Source organism: Lissotriton vulgaris, chromosome 1_1, assembly GCF_964263255.1.
Source record: "Lissotriton vulgaris chromosome 1_1, aLisVul1.2, whole genome shotgun sequence".
Taxonomy (NCBI): Eukaryota; Metazoa; Chordata; class Amphibia; order Caudata; family Salamandridae; genus Lissotriton; species Lissotriton vulgaris.
The window spans coordinates 526,595,243-526,608,789 of record NC_141685.1 but is presented as its reverse complement, the minus strand read 5'-3'; the positions used below and the strand labels follow the sequence as shown (position 1 = coordinate 526,608,789).

The 13,547-nt window shown below is 40.3% G+C and overlaps 1 protein-coding gene across 3 annotated transcripts in view; it reads right to left on the bottom strand.

Moving 5' to 3' along the window:
* Nucleotides 1-13,547, bottom strand: part of NTNG1 (netrin G1) — an 800,238-nt gene that overhangs the window by 152,632 nt on the left and 634,059 nt on the right. For 2 of the 3 annotated variants that reach the window (XM_086953890.1, XM_086953891.1), the window contains exon 6: nucleotides 4,038-4,103. The exons of the other annotated variant lie outside the window; for it this stretch is intronic. In XM_086953890.1, the coding sequence (XP_086810016.1) occupies nucleotides 4,038-4,103 (66 nt within the window). The remainder of the gene's footprint in view (nucleotides 1-4,037; nucleotides 4,104-13,547) is intronic. 3 annotated transcript variants of the gene reach the window in all.

Genomic DNA, 13,547 nt, shown 5'->3' with positions numbered 1-13,547 from the left:
AGCTGTTTATTCACAGCTTTCTCTGTTAATTTGCAGAGAGCCGGGAGCAGGGAGATAGGTCGTAAATTTGCCAGTGTTGTTGGGTCTGGTAGCTGTTTTTTCTATAGGGGTTTTACTGCTACTAGCTTCCATTCATCGGGGACTGAAGCTAGGTGGAGTGAGGAGTTTATAATACTGTTTATGGTGGGGTTAACAATGTCCACCATAGCATGAAGGACAAAAGGCGGACAGGGATCAAAAGGGGATCCTGATTTGATCGCCACAATTGCTGTCCGAGATTCCTCTAGGCTAATCGGGTAGAAGGTAGACATACTGGCCGTGGATGTATCAACTCTACTGCCTTCTGTTTCACCTTGAACCGGCGGATGGGGGAAGTCTTTGGTAAGAGTGTGAATTTTTTCATCAAAAAATCAGCTATTGTGTTACAAAGACTTTGAGAGGGGGGGATATCTTTCTGCGTAGTTTTAGGGTTCATAAAGGTATTAACTATCTTGAAAATGTCATTCTGCTTATTTTTGCTGTTGTTTATAGCTTCAGTATAGTGTTCCTTTTTTGCAGTTTTTATCAAGCTATGATACTGGCGACGCGCGGTTTTATAATTATTCAGGTCATTTTCCCCATAGTTTTGGCGCCATCTTTGCTCTAGAGCCCTCACTTTCCTTTGCTCTTCTTTTAAGGTCGACGAGAACCAGAGAGCAGATGTCCTCTTCTTCTGTGAGAGCTTTCTAGTACCTGTCCACGGAGCAGCGTAGGTGTTTTCTAGACTGAGTGTGTTAATCCACTCCCCAAAAAGCTGGCTATCTCTGGTGGGATCTCTAATTAGGGTGGGCCTATTTTCAGCGACTGAGATTAGAAACCTCGGCTGTCCTATGATGTTTTTCCAACATGGTTCCCCATGGGGATGTCCGGTCGTCCTTCCTGTATTCCTAATTGTTCTGCCGGCCCTGACTATAAGTTCAAAGGGGATAAAATTAAGATCTGTCCAAGTTTGTATTTGGGGCATTTTCACACTAAGAGTCTCTAGGTTTGAACAGATACAGTAGAGAATATGCCCTGCCTTATGTGTGGTGTTCGTTGTGAGCTGTGTTAGACCCAGAACGCTCATCGTGTCCTTAAAACATATAGCTGCTGGGTCCGTGGGGGGAGTCTAAATGCACATTGGCATCTCCTAAGAGTGTAAAATTTGCAGATTTAAGGGCTAGATTGCTGAGCACTTCCCCAATGCTCTCCAGAAAGTCTGTGTGCTTCCCTGGTGGGTGATATATTAGAGCTCCAGTGAAAGTAAACGAGTCATGAACCTTGATTGAAAAGCCCATGCTCTCTGCTCCTTTGAGGTCTGGGAGATCAGAGGTTTGGCAGTGAAGGGTATCTCGATATATAATCGCAATGCCCCCTCCCCTCTGATTTGATCTGTCCTCCCTGGAGATCAGATATCCAGGGGGAAGAGTGTTTGTGACATCCGGGTTACTCTCGGAGATCAGTCATGTTTCCCTCATGAAGAGACAGTCTAAGTCCCCTTCTGTTATTAGGTCAAAGATATGCAGTGCGTGTTTGCTCATTGATCTCACATTGATGAGCCCGCCTCGCAGTACTTTAGATTGACTATTCTCCTGCATTTCTATGCACGGTCCGAAACTTTCTCTGCATAGCTTATAGCTCCAGGGTCCTACCCAGTTTGCCAAGTTCAGTGGCTGTGTACATGTATTTGGGCCGGAATTCAGTCCCATTAAGGATTCCCTTGTGAGCCGTATGATTGGTCCAGGGTGTGTGGCCCCGGGCCCGGCCGTGCCGCGGACGGGCGCAGACGGGCTTACCTTTGGCGCACCTTTGGTGCGCCCTCAGTACGCGTCCGCTGGGCGTAGGGGAGGGCATGTCCTTTTGTCCTCACCGTTTGACCTGTAGCGTGTGCACACCGGAAGTCTACTCACTTCCGGTGTGTAGGTGTAGATGCCGTCCTCCCTCCAGTACAATCCTGCCTAATATCGGTGGTGGATCGGGGAAGCGGCAGTAGGTAGAGCAGTTTGGTTTAAAAAAGTGCAAAATAAAGTTTTAAAGTGCAGCGTTCGATTTAAAAATACAATGTTACCAGCGCAGCAGGGCAACAGCAAGGCAGAGTCTTCTGCGCTATTCCAATCTAGCACGGGGCGGGAAGAACGTCCACTTATGTACTGTGCCAGAAAACTAGAGCGCTGACCTGTGGCGCGTGCGCACCGGAAGTCTACTCACTTCCAGTGTGTAGGTGTAGATGCCGTCCTCCCTCCACTACAATCCGGCCTAATGTCGGTACTGGACCGGGGAAGCGGCAGTAGGTAGAGCAGTTTGGGTTTAAAAAGTGCAAAATAAAGTTTTAAAGTGCAGCGTTCAATTTAAAAGTACAATGTTACCAGCGGAGCAGCGCAACAGCAAGGCAGAGTCTTCTGCGCTATTCCAATCTGATTGTGATAAAGACCTAGCCATCAAGCTGCTACAAATTTATGTTTTGTACTTTAAATTTTATTGTGCATTTATGAATGTTTAAGTCTAAACATTTTCTATTAAAAAATAAAACCTATTTGGTTCTGTATCGGCAATTGATTTCCGGTCTTTTCCCATAGCAAGTTTTAATACCACGGAAGGAAGGAACCAGACAGCTGTCGATTTTATGCATCAAAGTAGTTTTGATAGTACACTTAAACCCCTCATAAAAAAAATCTTTACCCACTTAATTGAATGAGCTTACTCTGTAGTGGTACATACTTATATTATCACTCAACACCTAAAAACGAGTGATCTTTCTCAGAACACATTTACTTCTAAAGCCCACACCATGGGAGTCACAGGACTCCAATGTTGTTACATTGTACACTGATATCCCCATTCCTTGGGTGCTGGTGTTACTACCCCATGAGAAATTTCCCCTATACAAAGGGGAATTACCACAGAAGTTTGTATTTCTACACTGAAGTCCACCAGTTATTCCGGACTTCTAGACCGTTTAATGTAGACATGTTCTACCATGTTTACCTACAAAATGTGTCCTTGGTAAATCAGGGGGCATGTGGTAAGACCTCATATTTCAAAATACTGATTCATATGGAAACTCCAGTTCCTGAATCAAAATTCCATAGATACTCGGAATAAGGTTATTACCCAATTCTTCCTTGGGGCAACATATCTCCGTAGACCACATACACCCACTCTAGCTCTGGCATAACTCACTGATTAATAACCACACTCAGCATTCTTTTACGGATACATTTTTGCAGTAGGGAGGAGAGAACGAAAGGGGTGACCACAAATATTTTTTGTGTAAACTGCAAACAGACAATTAAGAGACAGCTTTAGAGCAAACTGTGAGACTTGACATTTGTATAAGAGATCAGGGTGATATGTACATAAGAAAAATACGCATTAGACATTAACATTTACAATTAATCTATACACATTTTTAATAGTCAACATCTGCTTTTAAAATTCTGGTGAAGAACCATTGCTTCTAGCATGTCTTGCTATTTCTTTTTCAGACTAACACATTACTTAGCACAAATCTAAGATACACCCTTTGTTGAAAACGAAAACATGTATATCACTCCGCTATCACTATGTACATTTCCTTGCTCTACGTGTGGATTTTCTTGCACATACAATACGTTTCGTTTCACTTAATACACCAAAATGATAATCGACTTTTATGTCGTCAACATCACCCTTTATCCCTCACAAAATGAAAAGACTCTCCTAATGGAAACTGACAGCTTTGCAATTCCTCCCTCCTCCAGGGATCGCTGTTCAACTTCATTTATAAATATTCTTGGAACTATGACACCTACATCTCGCTTGCCTTTTTTTGCAGCACTCTCTACTGCACCACCCGATTCATAAAAGACCGTATTTGTTTTTGTTTCAAGGTCATTTTCAAGTGATTGTTTTTAAGCCCACACTGTTGCTGCTTGTCAAGAGAGAAACAAATGCTGCGCAGCTTCTGCCCACCTGCAGGTTTTATAAAAGCAATGCACTGCAAGTCATTCTAAACCAGTAGGAAGTGTGCAGACTCCTACCTTGCTTTCGGTTAGAAACCTCTAGGGAAGAAACACTCGGCCATATCTTATCAAACTTTGGAGGATCTGCATGCATCAGGAGAAACCAGGTGTTATTTTCAGCTACAATTGTGGTTATTTGAGACAGTAACTGCATGGACAAAAACATAGACCACAGACATTCGCTACGCAACTTGCACGGAGTGCACTGAAACAAAATGTGACTACCAAACAAACAAAAACAAGCAATTGATGGTTCCCGAAACATCAATTTTTCATTTGTTCGGATGGTAAATATATAGTTCTTTGTGACGACTATATATTTAGCCTATTGCAAGGCAAGGGCTCCTGCCACTGGGAACAACACAAGGGGTAACATGTACTAAATTAAATGAAAGGAAGAGGTTATATGATTACCATGCAAACAATTCCTGACCATTTACTGTTACTTAGAGCTCTATGCTGAGAAATTAGCCATTTATTAACCCCTTCACTGCTGAAAAAACCAACTAATTGTATACATACTTTCTTAACCTAGGTGACGTGCGTCTTAAAGATGCAAGCCCACAACGAACCATATTTAAAATTAAACAAACTCGAGAATTGTCTGTAAATTGCTGTGCTTGTGAAATTATCAATTGAAAGGCCGCAGGGTGGATGCTTTGTGTATGAAGGATGCTCCCTTGTGCATAATAACGGAGCACTCTGAAATCAATAAATAATGAAGAAATTTCCATTGTCAAGTGATCAGCAGTGAAGTGATTAAAAAAGGCTCAAGAATGCCTTTCAGCTTTTTTTCAACATTTGAATATTAATCGGAGTATCCTGTGAAATGGCCTGCATGGTTTGCCCGTGTCCTTCTCAGAGTGATGCCCTTGGTTTTTCTCAGGAATTTGAATGAGCCATTTGGACATATGCAAGTCTCTTAGTTGTCTAATCAAGATACAAATTCACTGCAGTTTTAATTCTCCGGGCAATTTTGCATTTTTTAGTATTTCCTGTCTCACGGTATTCCAATAAATACCCCAATAAGATTAAAATAGGAAGGGTTGCACCTTCCCTTTGGCCTTAAGAAGCTTTCTTCTGTCTAGAATTAAAGTTTGGGTTTTGAAAAAAATACATTTGTCACATTATCTCATGTTTGCAATACATATGAGAAGGAACAACAGATGCAGTAATACAATATAATCATGTCAAAATCTCAAAGTTTGACATTCTATAGGGAAAACCTTCTTCAGTATTCCAGATTTAGGCTATGGAGGCAGAATCTGGCTCTTACACTGTAGGGACCACATAACAAATATGTTTAAATGGGATACAAAATTAAATCAGTGCTTAAAGTATTAAAATACAGTCCAGGGCTCACTACAATATATTTACATTTGACCTTTTTGATATATAAACCTCAACTATGACCATGTCAACTAGTTGTAACTTTCTTTGGACCATTTTGCATGGTAAATAATTAGGTGTTAATAGTGTGAGATTGAACCGAATGTTCAATTCATAAAATCGTTCCTAGGCTTGCAAAGTCCTAACTTCTCCATGTATAACTTGCTAGTGTTTTGCAAAACCATGTTATTGAAGTAATGTATGCTAAACTGTAATCTAATGCTGTATAAATTATGCGTTGTATCAATACTACGCACTGGAAAGTTCCTTGTGAATGTGTAGAAGTGGGTATTCTATGGAGAGTGCAAGAGGAGTACTTGGAAAAATGCAATAAAACTGAGGTTAACTTCAACACAGTCATTACTAGGGGGGTAATTACAGGTTTTGTAAGGTAGAAAATCTCTTAGTTACAAACCAAATGGAGGACACTGCAGAGGAGTGGTAATTAGGTTGGACATGTTCAATAAAGGTGAATGGGATGATTCCATATTTAACTACACATGAATGGGGCCAAAGGCAAGGATTGTCGCTGTAATGTTCAGGTGACGTTTCGTATGGAGGTGTGAGGGTGGGAGTAGGCATGGGCGGAAAATCCGTTCCGCTTGCGGATTTTGCGGATTTTCGGGAAATCCGCAATCCGCGAGATTTGCGAATTTCCTGCAAAATCCGCAAATCCGCGAGCAGCGGATTTTGCTCGCACTGTTCGCGTGAGTTCGCGCCCCGCGAATAAGTGCGAAATTGCAGAAATACGATCTAAGCAAAACTGAAAGTAACTACTTACCAGGTTCAAAAGTTCAGGCACATCATTAGTAGCCATTTCCTGTAGTGCTTCCTGAGGGGCCCCTCCAGAGTTCAGTTGCCAGTTGAAACTATTATGTGACCCTGCTCTGAACCTCAGAATAGTTACACATATGCCACAAAGGTCATGAATTACAGCTAAGGGAGACAAGCAGGAGCCAGGCTGGAAGTTAAAATCCATTAATCAGCCCCTAATTCATTATTGTCAGTTGGGGCAGGGCAGGTGTTGTAACTAATTTTGCAACAATGAAAGCACTTAGCAAGTGCAAAAGATCACTAATCAGGGCGCACTAAGGAAGCAGGTGCCAGCTAAAAAAATATTCTGTGACACATTAATCAGCCCCAAATTAATTCAGGTCACTTGAGGCAGGGAAGGTGTGCTTTGCTTTGCCGAAAATAATGTACACTGGACAACCAGAGGGTGTGGTGATGAAACAGAGGGTGGCATGGGTGGGCCAGAGGGTGGCATGAGTAGTCAGAGAGTGGCAGTGGTGACAGAGAGTGGCAGTGATGAAGAAGAGTGTCCCAAACAGGTTGGACACGTAGAAACAACAAGTTCGCAAAACTTGCGACCCGACAGGTAAGTTCGCAAATTGCGAAATTGTAAAAACCCTCGCGAACTGGCAGAAACACGGGCGAACACAAAAAAAAAAAATCCGCAAATTCGCGGGAATTCGCGGATTTTGCGGATTGCGAATCCGCAAATCCGCAAAATTCGCGAACGCGAGATCCGCAAAATTCGCTCATGCTTAGGTGGGAGCTGTTGCTGAAGATCATTGAAGACCAGAGATACAATGCTTGCTGGACTGACAGAACATGTAGTCATTGCGCCATACTTGTGGAAGTGCATTTAAATAATCATTAACTGTGCACGTACAGAGCTGGAGAATGGTAGGGCAGGGGAAAGGAAACAAAGGGGGGGCGAGATGTGTTGTCACCTATGATCCATGGAATTAATTTGGCAACTGCGTTTTTAGCCATGTAAGAAAAATGAATGTTGTCCTTACTGAATTTGTTCCTTTTCTGAACCCTGAATGCAGAAGCATTCTGAGACACAGCCATGACAGAATTAGGAAGGAGAGCAAGGGAAGGTACTTTTTTTAATGGGTTTAGGAGACCAAAGCACGTCCCTTTTGGATGTTCTGTGTGGGGATACAAGTATTCAGTCTAACGTGAGATTTAAACACAACTAAGTGTCATGTGTATAAAGATTGCCTAACCTGGATTTCGCCACCAGTTGAAGGGACATAGAAAATGAAAAGGAAGGGTGGGTAAAGACAAATATTTGTGGGACTGCTTATGAGGGCCATATATTCAGATCAGCGTTGCCCTAACATGACACCTTTAGAACTGTAAGAAAAGAGCAGACATTTACTATATCCGGGGACTCGAACCAAATGCTGTCGACAAGACACTATGTAAAGTATAATTGTACTGTTATAACCAATTCTCAACTGAAGTAAGAGTTAGACACAGGGCTATTCCAGTGAATGTACATATTAGCAGCTACTTTTTCCTTCTTCAAATTGAACAAATCATGATTTTCTTCTAGAAATGTCATGTGTTTGTCATGACTGCCTTTAATCCAACATTGTTTCGCTCTTTGAGATCTTTTACACAAGAAAACACAAAATAAAAGTATAAAGTAAAGTGTACATAATTAATGGAAACCATGGAGAAACACAGGCAAATATCATGTTAACAATGACACTTTTCACTAACAAACAGTTACAGGTTCGAAGAGATGGAGAGCATCAAATATCTATAATTTCAGTTTCTCGTGCATTGCAGATGAGCTTCTGTTTCCACTTTTTACAGAGTAATGGGTTTCCTCTCCTCTTTTCAGATGACCTGAGGTTCTTTGATAGAGATGTGCAGTCAATAACTACACCTTCACTGAAGGCACCTCTGGGACTCCCACATGCAAGATAATTGTGTTTACCAGAATAACATGTAACCGTGCCTCCAACGCGTGGTTTCAGATGGGTGTGTGGCAAGTCACCCTGGCCTGCCTTTACGAAGGGGCACTTGGAGCACAGAGAGGTTGCTCTGGGTCCCTCTTGGACATGTCAAAATAAGTAGGGCCCGGGTCTGAAGGCTGAACTGGGGCTTTATCCTGCTGGAAAAGTCAACCCGGCATCTGGAGCCATCTAGTGTCCTAAGCCATGTTAGCTGCCCTGTCATTTTTATAGGGCAGTTTTGCTATACCATCTAGAAATTAATGTGGCAGCGCGACTGAGGGCCCTGAAAAGAACAGGTCATGGGGAATAATGACCCCAGTACTCGTCCATTTGACTGGCCAAATGTATCCAGGGTCTTCTCTGGAGAAAGCACTTTGCTGCCATTATTCCAAACAAATTTGCGATATCTCCTGTCTCAAAGGAACAACATCGCTCCCCATCTTTGCAAGAGACCTCAAGACCTAACTCTTCGAGGGACCACCTCCTGGTTGGACTGGAACCTGCAACCTCTCACTCCCAGTGCCTTGAGACCCTTACGGGTGAGTAGTCACGCTTAACAAATGCTTGATTGATTGATTGAACGCCCGACACTAGCATTTGCTCAGTATTCAGGACTGGAGCCCAAGGCTTTAAGAGCCAACACAAAAACAGGATGATCTAGAAGACATCTCATCATAAAAATGAAGTTCACTCTCAGAAATGGCCTATGAGCCCGGAAAAGAAAGGGGTTAGTCCTTATTTCCACAAAATACTAACTGGGGCTGGGGGTGTGAAGCTTTCACAGCAACAAATTCACTTTTCGAAGGTAACATATTGGCTGGTTCTTTTAACATAATGCAAATGGTTCTGTGTGGTCCATCACAATAATTACAGATGAACAAAGCAGTGCCACAAAAATTATTTGACCGTGCAGGGCAAAAGTATAAAGAACCGTTACGAAATGTGTGCCGCAAAAAGGACAATTGTGCTAACGTATTAGAAGGCAAATTACACAGCACATGCTTGGGTATTTTTGTCTCATTAATTCGCACTTTACCAACCATAAGTGCTGACTCAAGATATAATAAAAAGGTTTAGGTTTAAACCTCTTTTTTGTTGGTCAACATGTTTTCGCCTTACAGGGTGTCTGGAAGCATATATTTTATCAAGAAACAGTTCTGCAGAATACTTTTGTACATTAGAACTGTCCTGTGCAGTTGTCTCCGTAGGACGCACTTTAGTAATAGACAAGGTAATAAATAATACAAGCTGCAAATATTTCCGGAATTCTTCAGTGCCCTCTAAAAAAGAATGATGCGTTGAGAACACTGCAGTGCAAGCATCAATGTGCATCAATAGTGAATCAAAAAATGTTCATGCCAAATAAGCACTCATTCTTCCAGCCCGGTTTGAAGTGCATTTCATCGTGTAAAGTTGTGAGCCGTGCAGTAAACGAAGGCTAGTGCATCAGTGCATGAACTGTGAATGTTACCATCATCTGGCCTCATGTACAGCCCTTTTAAAACCTGAACACAGCAGTCAACAGGGTAAGCGTAGGCTTAGTGCTGGAAGTTTTTGCCACATTACATGCAGACTAAGCTTAGTAACTTTGAGGTATTTGAAGAAAAACAATTTGTGTTCAAATTTACAAATTATTAGGCCTGTGTTGTAATTAAAAGTCATTGAGCCAGGTTTATAAAACAGGCTGGATTTAATGAAGGTTAGTTCCAAGTTTAGTTTCAAGTAGTTAAGTAAAAGATAACAAAAACCCCACCAGGAGCAGCCTCCCTGCCACTCAGCCTGCCTGCCATCAACTGCCACTCCACACACAAGCCAAGCACCAAAGATTCTATGATGTCATCAGGCATTCTAAGACCCACACCAGCTGAGCAGCAGGGAAGTGCCACAAGCCAAGTATAACAGCCTGGCTGCAATTTCTGTTATACCTACCCAATCTCACCTCATTTCACCTTATACTTGTTACACGAAAGTCTCGAAATTAAGCTATTATGCGATATCACTTAATTACCTGCTGTTTATGACAAAAGAAAATAGTGTGAAACATAAACAAAAAGAACATTAGCACCTGCTGTTTTGCACTCCCCCTAATTACGCAAAGGAAAATTACGTGAATTTTGCACACCCCTACAAATTAGGCAGCTGTTGGATTAGTGCTAGAATGTGGCAAATCCACAATGAGGCTGAAAACTGGCAGGTGCAGAATCATTCCAGCGGCCCTGAATAATCTTTACGTATTCTGTATAGTCTGCATTAGATACAGGAATCAGATACAATGTGATCTAACAGTGAGTGACTAATCTGTGGCAGTAAAACACCTAAAAATCATATTTTGAGTGATCTGCAGCTTTACAACAGCTATCTCCGCATGCCAATATTTAACATATTACTTCCATCTAGGCGAGACTGTACAAGTTAGTAAGTGGAGCATTGACAACAATGATATACTTTTTATATAACAGGATTGAAATATGTTTCATCTACTTGAACTTGGAAGACTTAACAACAGTTTAGACATAGGAACTAAAGGACAGATCTTTAGTGAACATTAATTTTGACTGTTTGCCTTATTACTACTAGTGCACAAAACTACCTTAAAATTCAGGGCTTCACACAAATGGAATGGAAGATGATTGAAAGATTGTGTCACTCAAGTACTGATCACAATTATATTAAATAATGTCCTGGTTCACATTGTTATGACTGGTGGCCACCCATTACCGGCTACCGGAAAGACAAAGCAGAAAGGACACCACGCAAACTACACAGATATTATGAAGTTTCATTACAGCTATGACCTTCTGTTATTTAATTGTGAGGACCAGAAACATCGAATTTATTGGTATAAATCAGAGCGAAAAGTTAATTAATCTCACATTCCACATATCTTGACATAAAAAATAGCAATTTAGTACTATTCATATTTACTGTAAAATGAATATTCTTCATATATATATCTTTATATGTTGAAATAGCTGTCTAGTAATCAGTAATAACTAGTGGCAAAATGTATTAGGCCAGAATCACTTTACTCAGCATTCATCGTGAAGAAGCCTTTCCATTAGGCAAGATGATTTGCAATTTTTCAACGGCTGCAGTACATGCTTTTTTCACAGCCACTGGGGGCCTGGCCAATCGAAGCCATTCTTAACATCTACAGGTCTAAATGCTTAGCCATCGCACTTAGCCATCGCACTGTATGGATCGCCCATTTGGGGTTACAAAACGTCGGAGTGGGTACAGACAGTCGAAAACACGTTTTTACGTACCCCCTTGTCAGTCCCTCAATCTACCTCAACTATTTTAATACATCAAGAGACTGGCGTTAGCTACATATTAGACTTGTTGAGGTTGGCCCCGCTAGTATGTTGGCTTAAGATATGGCTTAACCTAGAGCTAACCCTGAATCATGAGATTATTAGGGACTGTGTCGCCCTGGAGCGAGTCAACCATATCCAATGGCAATAGTATGTTAAGCACATTTTAAATAAACTAGGGCGCCCAGACCTATATGATTTTCTGGATAAAACAAAAAAAGAAGATTTGGCCTGGGTAAAAACACATTTTCTGAGCCTAATTTCGGCTGAGAGAGAAGTGACTGAGTTAATAAAACCCTCTGTAACAGCTTATTTTTGTTAAAAACCTCCCCTCAGATTGAACCTTACCTGAGAATTGTCACAAAGCCCTTCCATCGCCTGCTTTTAACTATGTTTCATTTTAATTTATTCCACCTTTTCTTAGGTAATCAGTAAGGCTGGAGTAGGGTGTGCGATTTAGGTCCCTGCACTTGTGACAACTTTTCAAATGAAGACACTATGCACTATATAATGTTCTGTGAGATTTAGAATGCTATTCGTAGGAGGTTTTTAATTCCTATTTTAAGAGGAAAAGGCTTTATATAGGTAAAACCAGCCTTACTCTATCTTCAGCTGCTGAATGAACCATGGGAGATTTTTAATATTGCAAGTTTTTTAGTCCAGCTGTTAGAATTAGGAAAAAACGGCATCCCATGATAAATATTTAAAGTTGGATCGATTGTGCCTCCATGAATATTGTTTTTATGCAGGCATTTTTAATCCTGATTTGTTTTTATTGGAGTTGTTTATTGCTATATATGTATGAATGGCAGCCAGGGCTTGAAGGTGAGGTAATGAATTCTGGCTCTGTAAAATAGTTTTTTTGTTTTTTTAAGTTGCCCTAATTTATTGATGATTTGTATTTTAGATGTTTTTAAAGTTTAGTGTATTCTGATATATGTACTGTACTTTTATGGTTTTTATTAACCGAATAAAGTGGTTTGACCGACTGCATTAGGTAAACCTTAATTCCTAATACTTTTGTAATTCTGCCTCACAATCTTTAAATTGAAGTGCATCTAGTGAAAAGTATGTTTTACCTGGAACTTTGTACTGGGTCTAGGTAATTGCTGTGATTTGTAACTCCTACTCCTAATGGGCGCACTGAACGTGGCTTAAGTTGTAGAGAGCAACTGAAAAGATCCAGACAATTCTAAAAGTAAAGAATGAACAGTCATAAAAACAATAAAGAATTTTAAATGCTAAGGGAAAATGTAACATAATTAAGAGGGAAACAAATGTATTTACAGCTCTGAGACAGGAAAACAGGGTGATTAATTTGTATCTTAGAATTACTATTTTTGTTTTCAACAAATAAACTCCAATTGCCAATTACCTATTATTTTTGCATTATTATCTATTAAATGTCTTGGTGTTTATTAATTTGATTATACTTATTATTGTAAACATTAATAGGGAATTATAGATGAGAAATGTAGATGAAAAATAATATAAATACAAAAACTTCAAAATAATACATTTTAATATTGATTTTTCCCATAATTATAAGATCACACCGTACACCAATCCCCAGGTAAAAGAAGGGACTGTTTTCCTAACTATCAGCTATCAAGGAGAAATGTCTGTGTAAACATGAGTTGATGGGAAACTGGGTGAGTTGTATCACATTGCCAGTAAACTAGAGGGTCAATATCTGTTTGGCTTGAGGGGAATGTCAGGTAGAGTGATTATATTAAAAGATTTCCTCTCTTCAACATTTGGATTCAAAACGAATCCAGAATTAATCATATTTTCCTTTTCAGAGTTCCAGAAATAACCTTGATAAGGAAAAGGAAAGTGAAGGTTTTGTGATATAGATATCCTAGATGTCTATTTTTAAAGAAGATCTGTTTTATGGCTGAAAAAAGAATCAAACAGCTATTCATTGTATTTTCTAATTACTTGGCAGAGAAATATATCTACCAAAGTAATTATCAAACTTAAAAAAGTCACGGTACATGGATAATAACTCACTGGCCCATAATTTGATGTTGATACATATAGCAGCAGGAAACAGTAAAGGTTTC